At 41.7% G+C, this 26253-nt stretch overlaps 1 protein-coding gene across 2 annotated transcripts; it reads left to right on the forward strand.

Annotated features, from left to right (window-relative positions):
* Positions 1–9194: 9194 nt before the first annotated feature.
* Positions 9195–25738, forward strand: TOMM40L (translocase of outer mitochondrial membrane 40 like). Of its 2 annotated transcripts, none has more exons than XM_033924142.1 (9): positions 9195–9391; positions 10139–10206; positions 12034–12126; positions 15059–15160; positions 15551–15656; positions 17166–17288; positions 19247–19323; positions 19436–19547; positions 19754–25738. In XM_033924142.1, the coding sequence occupies exons 1-9, from the start codon at positions 9310–9312 to the stop codon at positions 19891–19893; spliced, it is 903 nt and encodes a 300-aa protein (XP_033780033.1). In that variant the 5' UTR covers positions 9195–9309; the 3' UTR covers positions 19894–25738. The 2 variants fall into 2 exon arrangements, with proteins under 2 accessions (XP_033780033.1, XP_033780034.1); XM_033924143.1 differs by having other exon boundaries at positions 19436–19538.
* Positions 25739–26253: the final 515 nt, after the last annotated feature.

Genomic DNA, 26253 nt, shown 5'->3' on the forward strand with positions numbered 1-26253 from the left:
AATGTATACATTTATAGATCCTGTTACTAAGGTGCGCTAAACGTTAACGCATGTATTTAGCACAGCTCAGTACAAGAGGAGGTTAGATATTTATTATATAGGAATTGTATAGAAGTATTATAAAGTATGCATGTGTTATGATATTCTTTATTGATTTGAGAGTAATTTTCTTTCCTTTCCTATTTTTAATGGAGTTCTTTTCGTTATTTTAACTGGATTATTTTCTTAACTGCTTTGATCCTAGAAAGAAATTTAATAAACATAAACGGTAAGCCTATATGGAACTTACCTTGAGCTACAACTGATAGAAGACTTGAAACAACTAAAAAAAAAAAATCATACTAGAGTATTGATCAAAAGCTATCACAAGGTGCATCAATTTATACAAGTTTGGTCAAAAAGCAAGTGAAACAAATATAGTTTTTTTAAAAACAGTTATATTTCTCAAGTCTCCATCGAAGGCTGTACACTTAGGGCTCCTTTTACGAAGGTGCGCTAGTGTTTTTAACGCACGCACCGGATTAGCCAAAAAACTACCGCCTGCTCAATACATTTTTTTTTTTTTTTAATTTTTATTCATTTTCATATCTTACAACAAGTGTATAATATTCAATCAGAAAATTCTTACAGATCACTTGACATTCTTATCTATTATCAAAAGCATAAAAAAGAACCCCTCCCTCACCCATCCCTTCCATTAGGAATAAACCAATTAAAACCATCCCAATCCCACACTAATTATATTCTTATATAATAAAAAGGTGTTTAAGGTGTCTAATCATTAGAATATGTAATCAATGGCCCCCAAATCTTTTTAAAATTATGATAATTTCCTTGCTGTATAGCAAGCACTCTCTCCATTTTATAAATATGACAGACTGAATTCCACCAAAAGGTATAATCAAGTTTAGTATAATCCTTCCAATTTCCAGTACTATGTTGAATGGCAACCCCCGTCAGTATTAGCAAAAGTTTATTGTTATTTGCTGAAATTTGACTCTTGAATCTCATAGATGTACCAAATAAAATAGTATCATAGGATAGGGCAACATGATTTTCTAACAGTGAATTAATTTGGGACCAAATTAACTTCCAAGAGGCATTTATATAGGGACAGAAAAAAAGTAAATGATCTAAAGTCCCAGCATCTAAATTACAATGCCAGCATCTATTAGACCTAGAGCCATCCAACTTCTGCAAACGTACTGGGGTCCAAAAAGCTCTATGCAACAAAAAGAACCAAGTTTGTTTCCAAGACCAAAGTCGTGGCCACTGAGAAGCTGAAATTTGGTGCCCAATCTCAATGCTCCAAATATCTCTAAGACCAGTTTTGTGCTTTCAGAAAAATTGATTTTATAAAATTATGAAAAACACTTGTTTAACTTGCTTGCTTTTTTTTACCAAACTTTTCAAACCACCTTGGTAGATAAGGAATTCTGCCTTTTTTCTTTGCTGCAAACCAATCTCATTCTCTAATACTAACAGTAAAGCAGACAAAGATAGAGCCTGAAATGCCTCACCTGTAAGTAGGACTTGTTTCTCAGTGGTGAGTGACAGCCCTGCTGGACAGCTGAATATATACCCAGTAAGGACTCCAGTCACCTTGCCTCCGCAGCCAGTGGATTGGTTCCTGCTTTTCTCAAGGCTCATTCGACAGGGGATAAGGATTGATTATGCTGAACAGGTTGAAAAGCCCTCCTGGCCTTTGGTGTTTCATCTTGGCCTGATTTGTTTTGCTGATTCCATGTTACACAATCTTGAGATTTTTCAGACCCTATGAAATTTGGGCAGGGGAGGGGGTTAAAGCAAAAAAAAAAAAAAAAGGATAAACAAGTCTAAAGGTCAGCTTTTGTGTTTGAGACCACAAAACTGAAAGATTGGCTTGATAGTAAGGTCCTGGTAAAGCTTCTTTAGCTGAAAGTTTTTGCAGAGTTTAAATTATATCTGCCATATACCATGGGAGATTGCAACCAAACACACCATACTTAAACAAGCAAAGCGGTTCTACTTAATATAAACCTGCAACTTTATCGTAAAGTTATAGAGAAATAAGGCAACAGACAAGCTCTAAGTGAGACTTTCTCTCTGGGAGTGTCTGCACTCTTGGGAGCCCACCCAGCAGATTCCTGAATGTTTGACTCCTAAGCTCATGTATAGCAGGTTCGCTGTGTGCAGGAAAAATGTCTTGGTTTCAATTGCTCTCATACTTATGCTTGGCTTTTGCAAGGCAATTCAAAGCTACTTCCAGAGCTAAAGCAGAGCATTTATAATACTGACAGTGCATACATAAGGCAAAGAGAATACTTGACCTGGAAACAGATGAGCTCATCCCTAGAGGATATCTACCAGGTAACAACTCAGTCATCACTTCATTCTTCCATTCCTTTACAAAGCATTAATACAGTAGTTTGGATGTGTAATCAAACTCTGGAATTCATTGCCAGAGAATGTGGTAACATCAGTTAGCTTAGTGGGGTTTAAAAAAGTTTTGGCTAATTTCCTAAAAGAGAAGTCCATAGGCCATTAGTGAGATGGCTTGGGGAAATCCACTGCTTATTCCTAGGAGAAGCAGCATAAAATCTGTTTTATTACTTGGGATCTGGGTTGGCCACTGTTGAAAGCAGGATACTGAGCTTGATGGACCTTTAGTCAGTCCCAGTATGGCAAGTCTTATGTTCTAAAATGTCTCTATCATATCTGCTTCTCTTGCCTTTCCTCCAAAGTATATATATTGTGATCTTTATACATCTACAGGTTGAAAAGGCAATGGTGAAAGCTTGAAGGATGCTAGGGTGCATAGGGAGAGGTATGGCCAGTAGGAAAAAGGAGGTATTGATGTGGTGAGACCTCATTTAGAATATTGTGTACAATTCTGGAGACCTTCAAAAAGATATAAAAAGGATGGAGTCGGACCAGAGGAAGGCTACTAAAATGGTCAGTGGTCTTTGTCATTAGGTGTATGAGGACAGACTTAAAGATCTCAATCTGTCTACTTTGGAGGAAAGGTGGGAGAGGGGAGATATGATAGAGACATTTAAATACCTACGTGGCATAAATGCGCATGAGTCGAGTCTCTTTCATTTGAAAGGAAGCAATGAAATGAGAGGTAGAGGTGGAGACAAAGACTGTGAATTCAAGAAAGCATGGGAGAGGCAGGTGGGATCTCTTGGGGAGAGGAGGAGATAGTGGATGCTGCGGATGGGCCATTTCTCTTACACTATACTGTATAATCAGAGTAGGAATACAACAACCATGGCAAAGGTCACTCGAGTAAATTCAAGAGCGAGATGTGTGCCCCTGGGAGTTGTAGTTTTGCCTTCCCTAAGAAAAAAAAAAAGAAGGGGGGAGTAAGTTTGCATCTCCATACAAAGTTAACCTCTTCAACTTGGTCTTACATAATGAATTGTATTTCACTCTATCAAAGGATCTTCTTTTAATGGAAGATTTGTTATTTGACAAAACATTAACAGGCGGACTATCGAATACACCACCACTAGGGCGCCAATGGGATGGAACAGGAAATTTCGGATGACCCTGGCCTCTCCTCTGATCCTGCCCTCTTTAGTTCAAAACAAATTAGAAGTTTATTTGCTGATGAGCAAAGTGCATTTTCTGCTTCTGCCAGCTGGACAATATGTTCTTCATCAAATCCCTTTTGCACTGTGACCTGCCCCTGATAAATCTTTGGGTTGTTAATAGTAGGAACCAGAAAAACGAATGTTTCTTAATTTTGGAGGAGGAGAGAGGATCAAAGATGCATTTGAAGAACAGATAAAAAATATTTTTCCCTTAAGGGAATCTGAGTTTATTTTATTTAGTTTGGCTGACATTCTCTTTCTTCCACCTGGAGTTTTCAGCTCAGAAAAAAAACCCAGTTTGACGGCCTGCGTGGAAACTGCTTGGAAATCATTCCCAAAGTGGCACGCTACATTATATGCCGTGCTTTGATCCCAAAAGTGAGTGGACTCCCTTTACACACTAAGGGGTTGATTCTAGAAATGGCACCTAGATCGGGATGCCTACCGGTGTAGGAGGCTAACTTACCCCCCCCTCCCGCCCCCCCTCCCCCCTCCCCCCCACTTTTACAAAAGCACGGAAGAGCTTTTTAGCGTCGGCTGGCACGCTGAATGCTTTGCACCGCTCTGACACTCATATGAACTCGATGACTCGGAGCGGTGCAGAGCATTCAGCGTGCTGGCCGCACTAAAAACCTCGTCCGCACTTTTGTAAAAGGGGAGGTTAATTTTTTTACAATTGGTTTAAGCAGCGCTGTTAATTGAACAGCGTCATTAAAAACCAATTAAATTTCCAGTAGGTGCTACCTACATCGGTTGATGCCGCTGAGACACTTAGACATGGATAGGGGCTTGAATTGCTTGAGGTGCCAGTACACTAGGCCAGTGGTTCCCAACCCTGTCCTGGGGGACCATCAGGATAGCCTTAATGAATATGCATGGAGCAAATTTGCATGCCTGGCACCTCCATTATATACAGATCGCTCTCATGCATATTCAGTAGAGCGATCCTGAAAACCCGACTGGCCTGGTGATCCTCCAGGACAGGGTTGGGAACCACTGCACTAGGCCATGAAAACTATCCAGACTGCGCAGCGGGATGTTTGATCTTCGGCTTGAGAAAGGTTGACCACTTTAAAATTTGGTTGCATCTGTTTTAAGGCACTCTTTGGTTTATTACCATCACAATTGAAATGATTTATGTCAAGTAAGAATACAAGAAATTCTGCGATGTTTATGTCCCCTACCCCGAAAGCCTTCTGGATAAGACATTGGCTTTTCAAGCTGGGAAAATGAATTCTTGGTTGTGTTCCTTGATTGCTCAATCACTATCTTATTATGCATTTAGAAAGTCGATGAAAACTTACCTGTTTGATAAATTTGCACGATAATCTCTTTTATTGCATTTTATAGAATTTGTGTTTTCACTGAAATGTCTCAGTTCTCTTGATGTGAACCGCCCAGAACTATTGGTTGGACGGTATCCCAAAAAGAAAATTATTATTATTATTATTATTAAGGCACTAAATGTTAAGACACCCATAGAATATAATGGATGCCTTAGCATTTAGAGTGCGCTAATCTTTAGCGCGCCTTAATAAAAGGACCCCATTATGACACCTACCAGCGCCTGAGTTGAGTTAGACGCTGCTGCAGGCCCTAAGGGTCGCTATTCAAAGTGATTGAACCAGTCAGAATCACCTGTTCAGAGCTAAGCACTCATTTTCACTGGTGCCAAAATGATTTATTTAAAAAACTAGGTGGTTTTACAAAAAAACCAATCATAAAGTAGTAGTGATCTGTCATTAGACCTGAATCATTCAAGAGCAATATGATCAATTATTTACCGAATAGATCTTTATGTTCCGAAAATGCAGCCTTACCGAAAACAAATGCTAATCCAAAGTACGTTGAGACCAGTAAAATGACCTTTTGTTGTGCAGGGGTTAAACTATGGAATTTCCTTCTTAGCCAATCAGGAAAATGTGGTGAACAGGGCAGTTTCTGAAAATTATTTAAGACGCAATTATTTGTAGATGCCGCCTTCTAGACGATGATCCTTAATGAGTGTTGCTGGTTGTATAAGTTCTTTGGCTTTTATTTTATAGATGGTTCTCTGAGGATTATTGTTTGTCTGACTTTATTTATTTATTTTACAATTTTTGTGTATGTAAAATTAAGTAAACTGTTTAGTTCAAAGCGGTATAGAAATTTTTAAAATAAATAAAAATAAGAAACATACAGCACATATTATACAAACAATAACATTAATTCCTTCATATCAGCCATATTTTATGGCACTTGACAGCGTATCAATACAGAAAGACATTTATTGAAATGTTTCTACAAATAATGTAGTTTTTAGGAGTTTCTTAAACTTCTGAAAATCTGCAAGAGCTCTTAGTGGTCCAGTCAACCTATTCCACAGCGTTGCTCCCATGAAAGAGATAGCGGAGGACCTAGTACTCTCATAGTGCTCTCCTGCTGACATTACTTCCGGGTACCGCACATCGGATGTGACATCAGGGGAAGAGCCAAAGGGGGTCGCAAGGAGCATGTTGTTGACCTCCACGAGCAACGACTTCAACTAGAGGTGCAAGGGAAGGGAGGCAGGCAGGAGCAGGAGCAAGAGTCAGAGATGAGAGCGGAGGAGGGGCACCTCTCACCCTCGCTGCGCTACTGCAAGCAATGCTTCCATCGTGTGCAGATCTCTCTCACTCATACTCATTCTAGATATCTTGAAAACCAGACGACTACCACTACTGCTACTATGAATTATTTCCAGAGGGCTGTACTGGGTCAAAAAGGAGACAGTTCCTGCTCCAATGAGCTTACAATCTAATCAATCAAGACAGACAAACAGGATACCAGGTAGGGTTAAGCTGCTGGCTAGGGTGGTGAGCAGAGGGTTACGAGTTGAAGGCAATCTTGCAAAGGTGGGTTTCAGACTACTTTCGAACAAGGCAGCGTGATGAATGAACTCAGGTATATTCCAGGCATACGGGGCAGTGTGGTGAAAGGAACACAAATCTGATTTAATATTAAATACATGCCAATCTGGTTTTTGAGATATCCACAATGCATGCATTATCTCCATTTTAGGCAGATCTGTCTTTTGCACATTTATTGAGGTATTTTAAAAACTTGACTGGATGTGTGTGTCCCGAGAACCCCTGATCTGCAAGCTTTTTCTTTGTCATATCCTCAGACCTAGGCAGGCAGCTTTTCAGAATTACCACAATGAATTTATTATTTAATTTGTTTTCCATCCCAAATGTGCACAAGATAACATTTGCATATAGTGGGTCTCCAATTTATGTGATATATGTCATGCATATTCATTGTGGTAATCCTGACATCCTGACTGGATTGACAGATACTGTGTTACAAGTTTATTTAACACTCGATATACCGCAATGGAAATACATCTCTGCGGTTTACTTTTAAAACTAAAATAAAACTTAAGAGGGTCTGCTGAAAAGTTCTCAGCCCAACTGGATTTGGAGCCATGAAACTTTCATATCCCTGAAACTAAAAGTGTCAAGAAAAGTATGGAATAACTTGTAGGCTTCATGGCTCCAAATCATTCTCTTCTTGGTTGGGCTGATAACTTTTCAGCATTGTGATGTCATAATGCCTCATTCCACCAGTGCCTAAGAGTTAACCTCATAAGTGATGTCACAATGGCTTGGTTTCCCTATATTTGTGCCCATTTGCTAGATGCATTTGCCTCACTGAAATGAATAGTGTCAAGAAAAGTGCGGAATAACTTGTAAGTTTCATGGCTCCACATCATTCTCTTCTTGATTGGGCTAAGAACTTTTCAGCGGCCCCTCGTATACTAACAGGACAACTTCCTTTCATTTTGTAATAATGACCTTTCTTGTGATTGGGAAGTGTCAGAGTCTGGAAATACTCAAGATTTGTCAGACAAAAGGCATGTGGCGGAGCAAAGATCCAAGCTGTGACATCGTGTCTATTCCAACACTGGAGTAAAGTACTCTGCTTGATAAAACTCTTTGTTCCTTGGTGACATGGCAGCAGTTACAAGGAAAAATCAATTATATCTAGGAAGTAGAAAGGATGGATAGTGAGATGTACTCCAATAACCTCAGGTCCCATCAACCATCCATGTAGTGCAGTGACCGAGAATCATATTACTGAGGGAACAGTGTTGGTTAATGAATCAGAAAGCCAGGTCAGTGCCCAGTCACCCACCCAAGGCTATGAATCCTCCAGATAGATAACGGTTTCTGATTAGCTGCCTATGCAAACATAGGATTTGCTATTGACTACTGTTAACTTTTGAATTATCTTCTCCATCAATTCAGCCCGTCTAGATCCTAAAGCTTAATACTTTTTGTTTTACATGCATTTTCACCACAACAATGGTCTTTCTCTTTTAGTCCCCAACACAAAGCCCTCCTCCTGTGAACAGGACTACCTTAAAACACTGGTAGACTTTGGGTAAAGTATGAATCAATGGGTTCCCTTTCTAACATTTAAGAGTCAGAAAAATTATTAAAATCTTATTTATTGAAGAGAATTTTTTTAATCTTAAGTTTAATTAATGAATCTCTGTTTATTTGCTTGTATTTTTCATAAAATTTGTAATCAGGGAAGATTTTTTCCTTGACTTTAAATCCACTTAAAGGCACGGTAAGAACTTTGAGCCCCAGTCTGCTTTTCTCTCTCCCAGGAAAAAGTCCCAGTTTTCTCACAAATTACTTGTCAATGGATATTCTAGACATTCTGAGTTCATCAATGTTTTGTTATACCTTTTATAATAAAAATTTATAAAAACAAGAGTTCCAGTTGCCATCTTGAACACAACCTTTTCGCACAAAGGCCCCTCCCCGCTTTACTCCCTGCACATCATTTCCCAAGCTGTCTTTGTAGAAGAAGATTGGTAGCATTTTTTTTTTTCCTTTTAACTATATTTTATTATTTATTTCAATGACATCTCAGCCGCCTGTACTGCCCAAATTTGTCCCTGTCCCATTCAAGTTTAATAGTTTTTTTGATTAATCGCTTAATCATACTTCTAAGCGATGAACAGTTTAAAAATTACATTTGATGGGTAACAATACAATAAAAATTTAAAAAACAACACGGGATTGAAATTAAATTTTTAACATACTCATAACATTGGGTAAGGGGGGAGTGAAATACAAATCAATAAAGTAAAGAAGAAACCTCGAACACTTCTGATTTGAAAGTGTTTGAGGCGTGTGCAGATGAGGACAGAGTTTGCAGGAATGGGGCGGGGACGGGACGGGAAAATGATTTCCCGCGGGGACGGGGAAAATCTGCTGCCCTCTCCCCAAGTACCGTGTTTCCCCGAAAATAAGCCCTAGCATGATTTTCAGGGTAGGTCTTAATATAAGCCCTAGTCCGCGGATTTGACCCCCCCGCGGAGCGCGAGCACTCTAAACAGGCTGCTTACTGATGACATCATCAGCGATGGTGCTCAGGAGTGGGGGCTGCACATGTGGGGGGGAGAGATGATCATGTCCACGAAAAAAAATAAGAAGCGTTTTTTGGGCCCCCCAATGAATCTAAGGCACTGTCTTCTTTTCGGGGAGGGGCTAAAGTCATCGTTCGCGCGCTCCGATGACGTCAGAGGCAAGCGCTCTCTGGCTGGTCGGGACCCCGGAAGCGCAGGCTTGGGCGGAGGGAATGACGTCCATTGAGCGCCAAGGGCGTTGGGAAAGCCCGAAATGGCGCTTTAAAGCTTGCCACGGACGAGAGGGGGCTGGAGATGGGGGGCTGAGGGCACTGGCCGAAGTGGACCATGGGGAATGCTCTGGCAGCCGGGAGGGAGCTGTTGCTTCCCAACCCAGGCAGCTTTGACGAGCTGCACAAGAAATGCAAAGGTGGGTTCGAAAGTGTGGGCATCTGCAATCCCAGTGCATCATGCCAAGCTGAGAAAAACCAGATGGGCTATGCCAAGAAATTAGGCACATGCCCTTGTGCTCTTTATTTAGGACAGGGGTCTCAAAGTCCCTCCCTGAGGGCCGCAATCCAGTGGGGTTTTCAGGATTTCCCCAATGCATAGGCATGAGATCTATTTGCATGCACTGCTTTCAATGCATATGCATTGGGGAAATCCTGAAAAGGAGGGACTTTGAGATCCCTGATTTAGGGGGGAGAATTGGTCCAGTTTAGACGAAAGGGACGAAAATGGTATCTGGAAGGTGAGAAGAGACTTAAGGAAAGGGGGGGGGGGGGGGGGACAGGGCTAATGTTCGGCAGACTGGATGGACCAGGCACATCCTTATCTGCACTCATTAACTATGGGGTCCTTTTATTAACATAAGCATGATGGCAGATAGCGTGCGCAAAATCGGTTAGCACGCCTTAATAAAAGGAGCCCTATATTTGGTTATTTTCTTTGTTTATAACCCGCCTACAACTAAACAATTCACAAAAAGTTAAGACGCAAATTAAAATGTTACTATGAGTTGCAGCAACTGTAAGTGGGGAAAACAGTGCAACTAGTCTTTACACCATACCTTTTTTTTTTTTTTAAGAATTATAATGGGTATGTGAAAAGATCATAATAAAGTATGAATTGTGCCCAAACATTTCTCCTAACTTCTTTTCCATCTGTTTCCTTTCAGAAGTGTTCCCACAGCAGATAGAAGGTGTGAAATTAATAGTCAACAAAACCCTGAGCAGCCACTTCCAGGTGACGCATCAGTGTTTTTCTGGAGCGCAGTTAGAAAATAAGCTGGAAAGGGGAGGGGGAGAGATATCCATGCACTACCCGCCACAGCATGTAAATCTTTCTCATGAATATTCATTGTGGATATCCTGCAAACCTGACTGACTGCAATGTCTGCAGGACCAGATTTGGGAACCCTGCTCTATGGCCTAAAGACAAAGAAATAAAATCAGGTCATGTCCATAGCTGTGTATGTACAGATTAAAGTCTATTCAGGTGTTGCTTCTTTTTAGACGGCCTACTTTTATCCAAAGATGACTGTGCTCTGACTTGTTATAGGGCAGGGGCTCTCAACCCAGCCCTTGGGACACATCCAGGCAGTTGGGTTTTTAGGATCTCCCCAGTGAACAGACATTATGTACACATGGAGGCGATGTATTCAGATTATCTCACACTCACTGCGGAGCTCAACAACAAAGTAATCACCAATGATAATGTGATACAAAGTAATAAAAAAGAAACAATCACTGATTCCCAAACAATTATAAACAATATTGTCATTTTCACTAGTGCTAAAAAAAAAAAAAAAAAGTTTTATAAGATACCAGACTTAGAGCAGCAGCCCTGGCAGTAAACTTATCTCCTTTTTTCAATCACAGCACAGTTTGAATGATTTTTTTAAAAAGCAAAACCTCATGCTATTGAAAAAATGCTTATCAAAGATCGAAAAAGAACTTATATTTGTGGGACTTGAGCAACACTTGTTTGGGTTTTGATGCATTTCACGGCAAGCTGCTTCAGAAAACCTAATGTTAATTTTTACAGATGCTGGTCTCACTGTAATCTCATATTCTTCAATGCTTCAGTGATATCAGCTCCCGCAAAAATGGGCTCTGACTTAACCAGGGTGGGCCTAAGGGATTGGGCCAATCAGAATCTTAAGACTGACTCCCAGTGCATTCTGGGCTGAGGGTGGGGGTCAGATGAGCTATGTTGGCCGGGGGTGGGTGGGGTGTTTTGGGATGTCTGGCAAGAGGGATTGGGCATACCTCTTGCTGGCAATGCCTGGGGGGGTTTCAGGGGTATCTGGCAGGAGGGATTGGGCATCTCTTCTGCTGGCAATTCTTGCAGAAGGGTTCGGGGGTGTCCAGCAGGAGGGATTGGGCATTCCTCCTGCCGGGGTAGGTTGTGGGGTTCATGGCATGTTCGGGCAGGAGGGATTGGGCATCCTTCCTGCCGGTGATTGTTGGGGGGGGGGAACAGGTTGCCTGGGCCGCTGAACTGATCGCAGCAGCCGCAATCAACTCTGCGGCCCCATCTGGAACTTATGTCTGTTTTGATTTGGTCTAAGTCAAAATGTATAAGTTCCATCCAGGCAACCTGTTAAACTTTTCGATTATGGCTGCTGGATGACTAAGTCTAGGTTGGCCAGCATCCTGCCCACCTCCCGCCCATTCCTCCAAAAATGCCCCTTTTCGCTCTGGGTGCACAGAGGCAGTCAAAAGGCCTAAGATATGTCTAAAATCCCGTTCGATTATCGGTACTTGGATGACCTGTCTGTTTGATCGTCCAAGTGCCAATTTAGGCGGGTTTTTAGACGTAGTTTCGTTTCGATTATGTACCTCATTATCTTTAAGAGTGGACTAACACAGCTGCCACATCATTTCTCTCATGATTCAACATCCAAAATTGCATAACTTCAGAAAATGCTTAAAGCGAGTCTCGCCTACATCAAATCATAGCTGAAATATGTACAAATTAAGTAATATTTACTGGAACAAATAGTCTGAACTACATCTGCAGCAACATCATTGTCTTTAAATTAACTGGCTTCTAACTGATTCCTTCCAGGTTGGCCATACTATTCACATGAGCACTCTTGGGCTGTCTAGCTATCACTTCAACACCTCGTATGTGGGATCCAAGCAGCTGAGCCCTATGGAGGTATGCTGCAACTCTCTTGGTCTGTCCAAAGCAGTGAACTGAGAGACCTGTGAAAAACTCTTCGCCTAGAACTGTGGATAGTTGCAAGTAATGACTATTAATACATTTACTTTATGTATCCAGCAAAGATGTAATAAGATGAATACATTTATATACATCTCTGCCTATACTGTAAAGTTCAAGGCAAATTACAGATCAAGACCTAAAACAGTTATCCAGGAACTGCAAGAGTAAGTAATATTACAATTTCTGAGATAAAACATTCGTAGAACAAGGAAGTCTTTTATAGTTTTCTTAAAAACATGGTAGCTAGTCAAGGATCTTATCTTCACTTCAGAAACAGATATGAGCTGCCCCCAGAGTAGAGGGAGCTTCTTTCTAGTTGTCTAGATCAGTGGTTCCCAACCCTGTCCTGAAGAACCACTAGCCAGTCAGGTTTTTAGGATAGCCCTCATAAATATGCATGGGGCAGATTGCATGCCTGAAACCTCCATTAGATGCAAATCTCTCTCATGCATATTCATGAGGGCTATCCCAAAAACCTGACTGGCCGGTGGTCCTCCAAGACAGGATTGGGAACCAGTGGTCTAGATCGATCTGGGTTAAAAACCTGTTGAGCCAAGAGGAGTCCCAAAGTTTCAGTGTTGTACGTCTATGTCTGTGTGCAGAGATGGCAGCAGTGAATCTAGTTGTATGTTCAGTTAGCAGGTTAGGCAGTGGTTAAGTCAGCTTTTCTTTTTTCATTTATTCTCAAAGTCCCATTTCCCCAGAACCATCTTTTGCAGCAGTTGGATAGAAACAGAGAAATGTAGAACGTAACTGCATATAAAGACCATTGTACCTTCTGGTCTGCCCAGTCAAATTCCTGATGCAGTAGACCCTAGACTGCTTCTTCCCCTTCTCCCACCCAATCCATACATTCATCTCTTATTTTACAGCTCGCAGTCACTTTAGACTGCAAGCCCTGTAGCCCTGGTGTCAGTTCTGTTCTTCACAGATGGGTTATCCCTTCTTACCAGCAGGTGGGGGTAGAGAAAAGACTAAGTTCTGCCAGTGACATCACTGGATAAGCTGGTTCCCCCTGGAGGATTCCTGTATTTTCCTCTACCTTCAGCAGGCTGCTGTTTGATGCCCCTCTGTTTCCGGCCTAGCACCCTGCTTTGGTCACAACCGTGCAGCATGGTTGAACCATAGGGCCACTCCTAGGCATGCAGATTTGTTCTGTGCCTAGTTGAGTGCAGAGCTTGGCTTGGTAGTGCTACTGGCTGTGGTTTTGAGCTTGGTCCCCCCCCCCCTCCGTCTTGCCCAGCAACCCTGTTGGGGGACACACCCCTGAGCTAATCCATATCCTGATTTCTTATTTTAGAGCTTACAATCATTTATTAGACTGGAAGCCCTGTAGCAGAGGGAATCTAAACTTGTATCTAAGGCAGTGGAGGGTGAACTGACGTCCTCTGAATATAGGGGCTCATAATCCAAATAAAGACATCCAAAAACTGTCATAAGTCGGCACTTGGATGTCCTAATCACTGGGACATCCAAGTGCCAATTTCAATGTGACTTTCTGGACATCTAGTGAGGCGCTTTGCATGCTGTACGTCCAGGGGCGTGTTATAGGCGGGCTTTGGGCGGGTTAGACTTGGATGTCTTGTGAGAATAAAACCTTTCCTAGGATGTCCTAGATGGAATTTAGACGTTTTGAACTAGACCTGTTTTAGAAGCGTCTTAAGTGCCTCAAAGGTACCCAAACTTACCCGATGACCTCTGGAGGGGTAAAGTAATGACCCCCCACACTCCCCCAGTGGTCACTAACCCCCCCAGTACTTACCTGTCTCTAGAACAGCAGCACTTGGTATGGGAAAGCCTAGTAGAGGGTCTCGTAGGTGTCTTAAGTAACCTGATGGGTGGACTAGTGAACAATCGAGAGGAGGAGCCAGGTTCATAAGCCATTCGAACCACAACATTTATGGTGGAAAGTGTGAGCCCACCAAAACCCTACTATACTCCCATATATGTGCCACCTGTAGCCATAAGGGTTATTGAGTTGGGTATTGTAGGTTTTGGGGAGCTCACCATAAATTATAAGGGGGTAATGATGAGATGTATATCTGGCATCTTTTACGTGTCGTTCATACCAGTGCCCCATCGCTCTGTTGGCATGTCTGTCAAAATGCTGGTCCCTCCCATGTCCAGAATGTCTGGGTTTGGACGTTTTGGAATGAATGTTTCTGTGGTTGAAAATGAGGTATAAAGTTAGGCGTCCTAAGGTTGAACTTCTTTGAACATCCTGTCGGTCAAGAAGTCCCAAGTAGGATCTGGGTGGACCCTAGCATCCGGTAACTGTGATTTGGGTTATTCTCAATGTGCTTCACTTTGCATTTGTCAACATTAAATGTCATCTGCCGTGGTCTCCAGAGATTCTCCTGTAGGTTTCTCCTTCAAGTCCTTTGAAGGATTGCAGCTATTCCAGACTGCGTCATTCTGGTGGCTCCACAGTCCACGGTTCGCAGATTTGCTGTGCCTGCGCCGAGGTAATAGCCTTTGGCAGAGCCTTTCTCCAGACTTCCTCATGCAGGGTCCAGAATCCATGGGAGATCTCGGTCACTTTGCTCTTCTGGCTTGGCTTTTGAATGCGCAGCCTTAGAGCAACAGAATATTCTGCCCTGGTGGTTGATGCTTTTTGGAAGTCTACAAAGTTATCTGCAGTGTCGACGTATGCTACATGTGTGGAAGGCCTTCCCCAATTGGTGTGCACAGGTCCAGGTGGATCCTTCTTCAGCTATGATCTCGCTAATTCTCGCCTTTCTTCCCAATATACTTATATCATGCATCCTTTGTTATGTCTGATGTAATATTTGTACTTTAAGCCTTTTAGCTGCTGTTCTCAGCTTAGCTTTTTTTGAAACTAAATAAGATTTCTTTAATCTTGCAGGTGTTTCCCACAGTTACTGGGGACATGGACAATGCAGGGAGCCTCAATGCTCAGTTCCTGAACATCTTGTTTGATCGCATCCGAACCAAAGCTGTTTTCCAGGTAATTCTGAACTTCTTTCCCATAGTCTGAGAGGAAAGAGGCGTCGGAAGGTTGCACATGATGGTTGTCGAGGGGGGGTGATATTATATTATCGGATAATTGAGGCGCGCGGACACACACACTATGCATTTTTATTCAGTTACCCCCCTCTCCTTTTACGAAACCGTGAAAGCGGTTTTTAGCGCTGGTTGGCACGCTGAATGCTCTGGGCTGCTTCCGATGCTCATAGAGTTCCTATGAGCTTCAGGAGCAGTGCAGAGCATTCAGCGCACTAAAAACCACTTTTGCAGTTTTGTAAAAGGGGGAGAGGTTAGTGTATTTTTATGGGTATATTTTCTTTAATGATGGATTAACATTGAACCACCCCCACCCCCTGTTTTTGTTCATTAGACACAGCATTCAACTTTCTTGACGTGGCAGTTTGATTGCGAGTATCGGGGAGATGATTACACAGCCACCCTGACACTGGGGAATCCTGACCTCATCAGTGAGTCAGGTGAGACCTCACAAATAGGACAGCGAAGATTAGGAGTGCAGGAAAGAAGAGCCGTTTCTCTCTCTTGCTAAAAGGAAACGATTAGAACCGTGGCTTGAGAAGCCGCCATCTTACTTTAGCAAGAGGACATTAAGCTTTGAAAAGATGCAGGAAAGAAGAGCCGTTTCTCTCTCTTGCTAAAAGGAAACGATTAGAACCGTGGCTCGAGAAGCCGCCATCTTACTTTAGCAAGAGGACATTAAGCTTTGAAAAGATGCTTGTGTTTCTTGCTGTTGTATAATTTTTATGGCATTTTATAGCACTTTAGCCAGTTGCCAATTTGCAGCCATCTTCAATAAAATGACAAATATAGTAATAGGTGTAGCTCTCTTGAAAGCATGAATGAGAAACTGCCACAGCGACAGGACGCTGGTGAGAACGAGCAAGCAACTCGGTGAATATTTAAGACCGAGACTTTTAAGAAACACTGTGGTGAGTGAATTAGACACATGGTAGTATTTATTTATTTTCACAGAAACGTATTGGAGAGTGAAAGTTGACATGTCCGTGAAACGTTGGCTATTCCTTAAATATCGCTTGTTTCCACACAATATAGAGGCAGCAGCCATCTCAGTCCTGCACTAATAATCGAATGTGGTATTTGCACATTCTCCTTGGAAGTTTTTTGCCGATAATTTTTCCCTTTAATGTATATTTTCTTCTACAAATATATTGTAACTTTCCCCCTCTACCCTCATGGTTCATGTGTGTTAACCCAGTATGTTTTTTTTTATTTAAAGTCAGTGTATTTGTATTTCTATTTTACTTGAATTGTACATCGCTTAGATATTCAATAAGCGATTTATCAAGCACTAATAAAACTTGAAACTTGAAACATGATGTCGGTGGAGAAGGTTTGAGCATTTATGCTCTACCTAAAATAAAGACCTGAGGCTTTTTCTTCCATTGAGATAGTGCTCTCAATCCAGATAGAGGAGCATTTACACAAATTATTTATTATTTATAACCCACTTTCACTAAATTAAGTATAGTAATAAGAAATCATGCAGCAAAATAAAAAGTATAAAATGGTGATCAGAGTTCCAGATCTTTAGTTTAATCTCTTAATAGCTGTTTCATTTTGAGCTCTGCTAACGCTGCTCCAAACCTTGTAAAGTGTGCTGATGAGCACTTGCCAGTCGAATTTCTTCCTTTGAAGGAATTTTCAATTGACCATCTGCTAGATACGATGGCTTCTGTGCCTTTGTGCATTTTGGAAGAGAAGCTGGCCAGGATCATTTTAGGAGGCCATAGTTTTGAGCAGCACCCAAACAATTATTGCAGTAGGCCGAATGGCACAGGATCCTGACCTCCATTACTTGTTGCAGATTTAATTGTAACAAACAAAGGTTTGATTTATCTTTATTTTTACGATGACGTAACTCCCGCATCAACAATGAACCAGCTCGGCAGCATCTTGCTGGTTTCTCTCCTTCCATAACATCTTTCCAAAACCTGCTTCCTGTGCAGTGATTGTGGTGGCACACTTCCTACAGAGTATCACAGAAAGACTGGTGCTGGGAGGTGAGATGGTGTACCATCGGCGCCCTGGAGAAGAGGGAGCTATCGTGACCCTGGCAGGGAAGTATTCAGGTGAGTTTGGTCAGGGCTTTATGACAGCTCCTGATCTTCATGGACAGACTGAACCATTTTGCCCCCATTGCATCCATCCCTGTCAAGCAGGAGCTCTGAGAATTTAAATGAAAAGTAATGCCTCCACCTCCATAGCATTTGTTTACATGAAGTAAATGACGGCAGATAAAGACCTGAACGGTCCATCCAGTCTGCCCATTAGTTATACCCATTAAAAAGACATGATTAAATGAACTTGTCTCTTCTTTAATATTTCTGGGTCATAGATTGTAAAGTCCATCTGGTATTATCCAAGCTCACTCCAGCCTATCCAACCATCCTGTGTGCAGGATATCTGCCATAAAGTCTGTCCAGTAACATCCTCATGTTCCAAGGGAGTTCCCATCGATGCCCTCCCCAGCCCATCCTACACCAAATCACCACATATGGGATAGAGACCGTGCAAGTCTGTCTAGTATCGGCCTTAGCTCTTTAATTTACATTCTTTGTTTTCTAATTAGAGATCCTCTATGTATCTCACGCTTTTTTTAATTCCATCACCATTTGTAATATATAAAAAATGAAAATAATGCATGAAACTTACTCTTTTATTACACGTATTTCCTTTTCTACAAAAATCACCACACATTTCTGCCAACAATGGATATGTTTTTGAAAGACCTGCACATCTTGTCCTTTCCATCTCTTCATTCAAGTCAAACAAGTGCCCCCCCCCCCCCCAAAGGTATCCTTCAATTTGGGAAAAAGATGGAAATTGCATGGTGCCAAGTCTGGCTTGTATGGCAGACGGGGTCAGAGTCTGAAACTATCTTCCCAGTTGCCTCTATAGAATTTTGGGTTTGTGGTAAGGCCTAGCTTTGACATGTTACAACAAAATTTCTATCTTGTGCTTCTGAACTTTTCTCAATCACCAGTGGTCCATCGTGCCCAGCAGTCCGCTCCCACGACGGCCCCTAGGTCAAAAACCAGTGCCCTACCTGCGCACGTTCCAGTTCAGCAGGAACTTGTCTAACTTTGTCTTGAATCCTTGGAGGGTGTTTTCCCCTGTAATAGCCTCCGGAGAGTGTTCCAGTTTTCCACCACTCTCTGGGTGAAGAAGAACTTCCTTACGTTTGTACGGAATCTGTCCCCTTTTAACTTTAGAGAGTGTCCTCTCGTTCTCCCTACCTACACAAATCGGCCCTTCCCAGTACATAATCTTCTTACAGGTTTTGGCCCAACGACACATAGTGTTCGCATCAACAAAGTAATCACCACAAGCATGTGGCAGTGAATTTCAGTGGAGGGACTCCTTCAACAGTCATAGAAACATGATAGCAGATAAAGGCCAAATGGCCCGTCCAGTCTGCCCATCTGCAGCATCCACTATCTCCTCCTCTCCCATGCTTTCTTGAGTTCAGACACAGTCTGTCTCCGCCACTTCTGCCAGGAGACTATTCCACGCGTCTGCCACCCTTTCTGTAAAAAAATCCATTTCCTTAGATCACCTCTTAACTTCATCCTATGCCTTTTCATTCTGGAGCTTCTTTTCAAACGAAAGAGATTCGCCTCGTTCTAACATGGTATGTTGCTTAAATTGCACCGACACGTGTTCACTGCATTCTTCCATTTCACACAGACGTTTCTCGCTGGGGTGAAAGAAGAGATTTCAAAGAACACGTGAACACACGTAATGCATGAGTTCTGCCATCTGTTGATTTGAATTATGGCGATGGAGGCATTACTTTTCATTTAGATTTCTATAAATTCATAGTTGCATGGGGGAAGGGGAAATCGGACCTGGTTCTTTGTGCCGTGTTCCACCTTTGATCTCACTTTTGCATGGCTTGTCTCCCTCTTCTAGACTTCTCTCCCTTTTGCTTGCAGCCTGCTTCTCTTCTCTGCTCCCTTTCTCCCATGTCGCCTCCTTTCTTGGGAACAGTTTTTTACCCGCAGGAATTTTGCCTGTGTTCTTCCAGCTCTGGACTGGGTGGCAACTTGGAATGTCGGTTACGGGGGTATCCATGCCAGCTACTACCACAGAGCCAACGAGCAGGTGAGCCTCTGCCTGCCTGACATTCTCTTCTTCTTGCTCTGCTCGGTTGTTGGCAATCTGCATTTTTTTTCTCCATTTGGGTGATGTGTGCCAAGCTTTGTCTCTGTTGCAGATTCAGGTTGGAGTGGAGTTTGAGGCTAATACCAGATTACAAGACACCACTTTTGCCTTTGGATATCAGCTTAATGTCCCCAAAGCCAACATGGTTTTCCGAGGTGAGACGGGTGAGATACACTGTGTTTTGGTTTTGTATCTGTCTAGGAACAGCCATATTAAGAGACTTCACGTTATCTCAATCCATGCAAACTATAAGTGCTCTGAGTTGGTGATAGTGTTACAGCTGCATTAGTCTACTCAATCTTTGCTGCATGCAAAGTAGGCCAGAGGTTTGTAGATGGCCCAAGTGTAATGTTTGTTTTTCCCTTTTCAGGTTCACTGGACAGTAACTGGTGTGTTGGGGGTGTACTGGAGAAGAAACTGGCCCCACTGCCTGTCACTCTGGCCCTGGGGGCATTCATGAACCACTGGAAGAACAAGTTTCACTGTGGATTCAGTGTGTTAATTGGGTGATGCCAACACCACTGGACAAATGTGTGCTATTCAGACATGGAAAGAGACAGAAGGAAAGACAGAAACCCTGTCTTGGAACATTCAGCAGTGTGACAACATAATAACTGCTCTGGAAGTTGATTCTTCAGAGGCTGGTGGATTATTCAGTATTAAATTCCTTTAACACTTAAAATAAAGAACCAGGGTCACGGATAGGAGCCTGAATGGTCTAGTAGAAGTAGCTGCCTTCCTGTCTCAGGGATCATTTGAACTGCTGAAGACTTCTTGTTCACTGTTTACGGCCCTTTATTTATTTTTCCCTATTTATGATTCCTTGTTCCTCACGGTTGCCTTTTGGTTACTGAGATTTGTGGTTACTGTACTTAGTGGGCTGAGAAAAATAATGTCAACTGTAATAATATGTGAAGACTTGCATAGATTTCTTTCCTGTCAGGGGATGCCAGGTTCTTTCTCTTTCCGTTATCTTGGTGACTATAGGAAAAGTTTTAAAAAGAGGTAACTTTATTTTTCTATCAGTGTACAACTGTTTTTGTAGATTTAGGAGAATGTGTGTAGGTGGGGGGGGGGGTTCCTTGTCATTTTTGTGCCAGAAGTTGGTTGGATATTTGGCGGCTGGTCAAGACTAAAGACGAAATCTGTCTTCAATTAGTTCAGAAAACTGTCTTGAGCCTTTTTGAACCATACTTCTACTGATAGTTGGCTAAGATTCAGAGGGGGACATGAGAACTGGCAAAGCTCCATCCTTCCACTCGGCCTGATAAGATGTAAATGGCACCACGAAGCTTCATTTGTAATTGCCCAGGGATTTGAATAAACCCCATTGGCAGAAGGGATGCCAGGCCTCGGGCCAAAATCTGCTACGGCCTTTAGTCTTCAGCTTATTCAGACTCTTGATTATTTAAACTTTGAAAGTATATAACAAAGTTAATTTCCAAATGTAAAAACAGGTAGAAAGTAAGAAATACAATAGTCAATAAGGAATTTAGCAAAATGCCAGATTGACACTCCACAGTTATCCAAAGGCTAAGCCAAACAGGTAAGTCTTCAGTGCCAACTTAAAATAGACACAGTTTGGCTCGTTGCTTAAGTGAGGAGGAAGGGAATTCCATTTTATCAGTGTTTTCTGGTGGAGGGGGAAGTGCTAACTAATATAGGCCATCCAAAAGATTGAGGAATGAAGTCGGAAAGATCAAATGGGAAGCCGTGATAGTCAGCAGGATGGACCAATCCGGTTTGTTTAGTTTTTACATATGTTTTGCTGCTACACCACTCTGGCGGATATAAATTTGCAAAAGTGATTCACTCACTATAAAGGTTCAATTAAAGCAAGTTAAATTTCTGGGCACATTCTGTGAAATAGGACAGAACGTTGCAGGTGGAAGGTCTTTTTAAGCCTCCAGGGGTGCAGAAGGAAGTAACAGGCAGGAACCTTCTGCTCCTGTGAGTATGTCTTTAATTTGTGTTATGTGCTCCTGCACCATGGGTGTCTAATTCCCTCTCTTCTTAGCTGCGTTTTATTGAAGTCAGGCTGGAAGCAGGGCGTAGATGCAATCCAGGCAGAAACTGTAAGATTTTTCATTTACTATAATTTGGGCTATAATCATGTGAGTTATGGAAGCCACGAACAAAATGAACCATGTAGTCTAATGATGGAGGGAGTGCTTTGGTTATGGTCGTGGTGTCATTAGGGACACTCATTGGACTGTTTGCTCAGAGAAATGGGGCCCCATTATGTCTCCAGTTGATCTTTACCGTTTCCATTCTTGGTGCTTTGTTTGAACTGTAAACCCACCAGGCAAATGCAAATGAAGCTCTGAAGTGAGATGTGACATCACTAGCGGGGAAAATGACTGCTGCCCTTGTTTGTATATTAAATGTTGGATAAATTCTGGAAAGATTGAAAATGCCAGCTTTAGGATTGCATGATCTTTCTATTTAAAGTTTCAGGCTGCAGCAATTATCCTTAGACTTTTCAATTAGTAGATGAGAGTTGGGGGTTTTTGTAAGTCTTGTAACCTGACTGTGAAGGGGGATCACAAAGGCTGTTTTGAAATGCCCATCCCAACTTTGGCTTCCTCACCAAGTAAAATGGTCCTTATATTGACTGTTGTTTATCTCTCTCTCACACGTCACGTACCAAACTTCTAGATGACGTACAGTAGAAAACCAATGACAAGTAATCCCATTAAAACATTAATGATATAAAACTGAAATCAGAAAATAAAAAACCATTGAAAAAAGAACCCTAAATATGCAACATGTAAAGTTCTGCTCAAGATTAATTTTAGTTCACTTCATTTATAAACCACTTTATTTTAAAGCTGTTTACATCAATACATAATACTTAGTTAAAATAGACACAATCAAAGAACAGAGAACTTCCTGATATGGTCAAAACTATGCTGTCTTGGGGTTTACAAGCAGGATAGCTGAGCTAGCGAATGACACAGGGACAAAGTTTGTCCCTGTCCCTGCGGGCTCTGTCCTCATTTGCACAAGCCGCGAAAACTTAGGATTTTATATTGAAATCTTTTTATTAAAGTATAAAAAGGGACATAATTCTGCACAGCGGTTTATAAATCACAAATAGGGCCTTCCATTTTGATCTGATTTTGGTATAACCTTCCCCAAAATTCAGTTGCCTGTGTTTCTACATCAGACATGGGTGTAGAAGAGAACCTACGCTGTGTAGTGGATGAACGGGAAAATAAGGATCGATTAAATTTTGGAAATACTTCTTGATGCCATCAACGAGGTTGAATCTGTTGCAATAACAGTAAGACGCTAGAGCAGCTGGGCACATGATGGAAGGACATTACAGAAATGTTGTCTTTTAACAGTAATTCATTTAAATCCAAAAGCAGCTTCTGCAGGTTTTTTTAATCATTGAATTCAGTTCTCAATTGTCTAAGATGTGTTAAGTTTTGACATATTGATACTAATCTAAAGTTTTTAGAGACTGACACGGGGGCAAAGTTTGTCCCCGACACATCTCTCTCTAAGAAACCAGTGAATCTGCTGCTTTTTCTGGTTACCTTGAGATCAAGTTGCCCACCTGTGTTAACCAATAAGTCAGCTTTCTTAATTTCTTCATCTGTCTGTTCATACTCCTCTTCACACTTGGAATTTCTATCCATAAGGATTCCACGCTACTATCTATTTCCTGTAGATCGTTTGTTCTGCTTGACTCAATTTTTTCTTTAACATATAGTGCAACCCCTGTTTAGTGACAAAATAGCGTCTTCTTGTATCATAGTGATAATCATTAGGAGGTGGTCACATCATTCAGGTGAAGTGGCTGGCATGAGTGAAGGCTTAGTACAAATTGATTCAGGATGATGAAGCCAATCCAACCCAACCCAACCCAACTCTACCCCCCTTCCTTTGCATCCCTCCCTCTTAATGGGGGGTTTTTTTTCATCTCGATCTACTTACTCACTTACCTGTTCCCTCCTCTCCCTTATCGGTTCCAGTAAGTCAGTTTATACTGTTCTCCCCTCTAATTTTCTTTTTCTTTTTTTAAAATAATTTTTTACTTAACATTGATAATTGTAAACCGTTTAAGTATATATTTGATAAATGGTTTATCAAAAATTAGATAGACTTGGAAACTTGGTATTAAAATCAGTCAAGTTTCGATAGAATTATGCAGAAAATAAGCTTTGCCTAGTGTTTTTTTGAAACGGAAGATCTCGGAACAACAAAGCTGCTGGCTTGATTCTTCATGCTTTGAACTTTGCCCTTTTCTAGTCTCTAATGCTATTTTGAATCTTTTACTTCTAATCATTTTTTCAGTAGTGTTCATTATATTTGTGTATTACGGGATAAAGTATATCTGTATAAGACTTTCCAGGGACTTGAAAGCATGGCTGCCTTTCACTTTGATGCTTATGCAGGGCTGTCATGAAAATGCGTTCTTCATCTGGATCAGGGCGCCTGTGAAGTTTTGCTTTTCGGCCGTCTTATGTTCCTGCTTCCCAAGTATTGCAATGCTCCTGTTAAATTCTAATAAGATTCAGCACAGCAGTAGCTGCAATTTCCTTTAGAGACCTCTTCTGGGGGGTGGTTCTGTTGAAGAAGCTTTTAAAGCCATTAAACATTAAGATCTCTTCAGGGACTCTACAATTTTTTTTGCAGAGGAAGAGACCCAAAAGCTCATGTCTGCCATCAGCTCTAGATAATTGTGTGATGTGCAGTGAGTCCTGTTTTCTGGAAGCAGAACCGTAATGAGTTTTGTTTTAACAGCCTTGTTAATTACCAAGAAATTTATCTGTCGCGCAGTTTCTTTGACCAGTTAATTGAGCAGATATGAGTCTCGGCAGCTGCAGGCCGGCCTCCTGCAGGCCTCATTTTACACAAGGATGTTCCCTTTGGGGAGATCCTTTTAAAGGTATTTCTAAATATGGTTGGCCAATGGGATCTATATTCTAAAGGATGGGCTGAGCCCATGGGATCCAAGCCAGAGGGGTGTAAACCATCTTAGACTGAGAGAACTGCGCTGGGATTGGACGCGGACTTGAACACAGGGGTGTAAGTTAAGAAAGCAGACTTTTGTTCCAAGGTTGGAGCACGTGACAAAATAGGCTGTTGAAAAAGTATTTTTATTTTAAACTTCCCCCCCCCCCGCTTTTACTAAGTTGTGTTAACCGATCGGCTAGTGGGCCTTAGTCTTCAACCCTTTCCAGATTGTCCTTTTCTATTTTTATCCTTCTTTTCTGAACCCACTGAAGCGGTCCAAGTTTTCACTCTAAACAAGCGCTCAGTAGTACTCGTAACACATGGTTGGAACAGAGAAATGAGCATGTTTTGTTTGTGGAAAAAAGGTCGTTGCTTATTTCACCAATTCTTCCATTGTCATTCTTTGCTTTTTTTTCTCTCTCTCTCTCTCCAAAACCAGCGTTCTACCGCACTATCAAAAATTTCCAAATTATAAAAATGACTGAAACACTGCACTCTTTTTTGCTAAACTAACTCTTTGATTGACTTCTCCAACGTAACAGCAGATTGCAATAATAGTAAAGAAAATGTGTTTAAATTGTCATTGGAAAATCTTTTCTCCAGTAACGATATCAAAGAATCTAGATAAGGAATTATTGGTGACCTTTTCCAAAACTCGCTGGCCATTGTCTTCCTCCCCAACTTATGGGTCCACCATCCATGTCCCTTCCTCCCCTCCCAATTGCGGTTGACCATCTCTCCCCCTCCCCTCCTTCTGTGGGTCTGTCCTCAATCGCTCTCCGATTTTTTTTTCCCCCCACTCCCCTGGTGGCATTTCCTTGCCTTCTTGTTTCTGACCCAACAACTCCCGACCTCCCTCCTTGTGTGGAGACAGTATTTCTTACTTGCGGTCCCTCCCAAAACAGCAGTAAGTGATGCAGCAGAAGAAAGGCCCAGGTGGGGCTGGTCACAAGCATTTAGCATTGCATTCGTTTTCAGTCGGTTATGGGGGTACAGTTGCACCCCACTGGCTGTGCCCAAGGCTGAGCCAGTGACCTGTGTGGGCTTGAAGTTCTTAAAACCAGGACTATCTCTAGGTTTTTCTGACCCTAATACCAAAGCTGGGTGGATTTCACATAGCATCCTACTAGACTGGTAATTTTTTGAGGTTCTTGACATTGGCAGAAACAGGTCAATGTGAGCCAAGCCCTGGGTGATAAATTAGAGAGACCTGTCCTGCTCCTAAGGCACACTCCGAGCAATCTGTAAATAAGGTGAAGGTTGATTCTCCATATTCTCTCCCTCAGCTCAGCTCATCTTATTTTAGAAACCTTATATACTGCACTATCATAAAAGTCTAGGCGGTTGTCATTTCAAATGTTCACAATTAAAATTCACACAAATGGGAGTTAAGACTTTGGTTTTTTTCATTAGGCCTTTGCAGAACGTTGAGTATGTATATGCCAGTGGTCTCAAACTCGCGGCCCACCAAGTATTATTTTGAGGCCCTCGGTACGTTTATCCTAATCACAAAAGTAAAAACCGTTTCTTGATCCTATGTCTCTTTAGCTATAAATGACAATATTATTATTAAGACGTAGCCAAAAGGAAAGATTTATAAACTATAAAGAGTTTTACCTTATGCAAAATTGTCATTTCTTTAAAAAGACATTAACTATTTTTTTCTGAGGCCCTCTAAGTACCTACAAATCCCAAATGTGGCCCTGCAAAGGGTCTGAGTTTGAGACCACTGGTATATGCCATTGGTCCTAACTGGCATTGTTGTTTATTTTTGCAGGTTTTTTTTTGTATGTATATTTTTGATGTTTGTTTCAAAAAATTCTAGGTGGTTCACATATCAAATATTCACGATTAAAATTCAAACATCACACGTCTTCGTTTTTTGACAGACTTAAAGAGTTC

Source organism: Geotrypetes seraphini, chromosome 16 (assembly GCF_902459505.1).
Source record: "Geotrypetes seraphini chromosome 16, aGeoSer1.1, whole genome shotgun sequence".
NCBI classification, from domain to species: Eukaryota; Metazoa; Chordata; class Amphibia; order Gymnophiona; family Dermophiidae; genus Geotrypetes; species Geotrypetes seraphini.

Coding starts and splice junctions, on each gene's coding strand:
- TOMM40L (XM_033924142.1), top strand. CDS start 9,310: ATGGGGAATGCTCTGGCAGCCGGGAGGGAGCTGTTGCTTCCCAACCCA. Junction 9,392..10,138: donor GCTGCACAAGAAATGCAAAG/GTGGGTTCGAAA, acceptor GTTTCCTTTCAG/AAGTGTTCCCACAGCAGATA. Junction 15,161..15,550: donor GAACCAAAGCTGTTTTCCAG/GTAATTCTGAAC, acceptor TTTGTTCATTAG/ACACAGCATTCAACTTTCTT.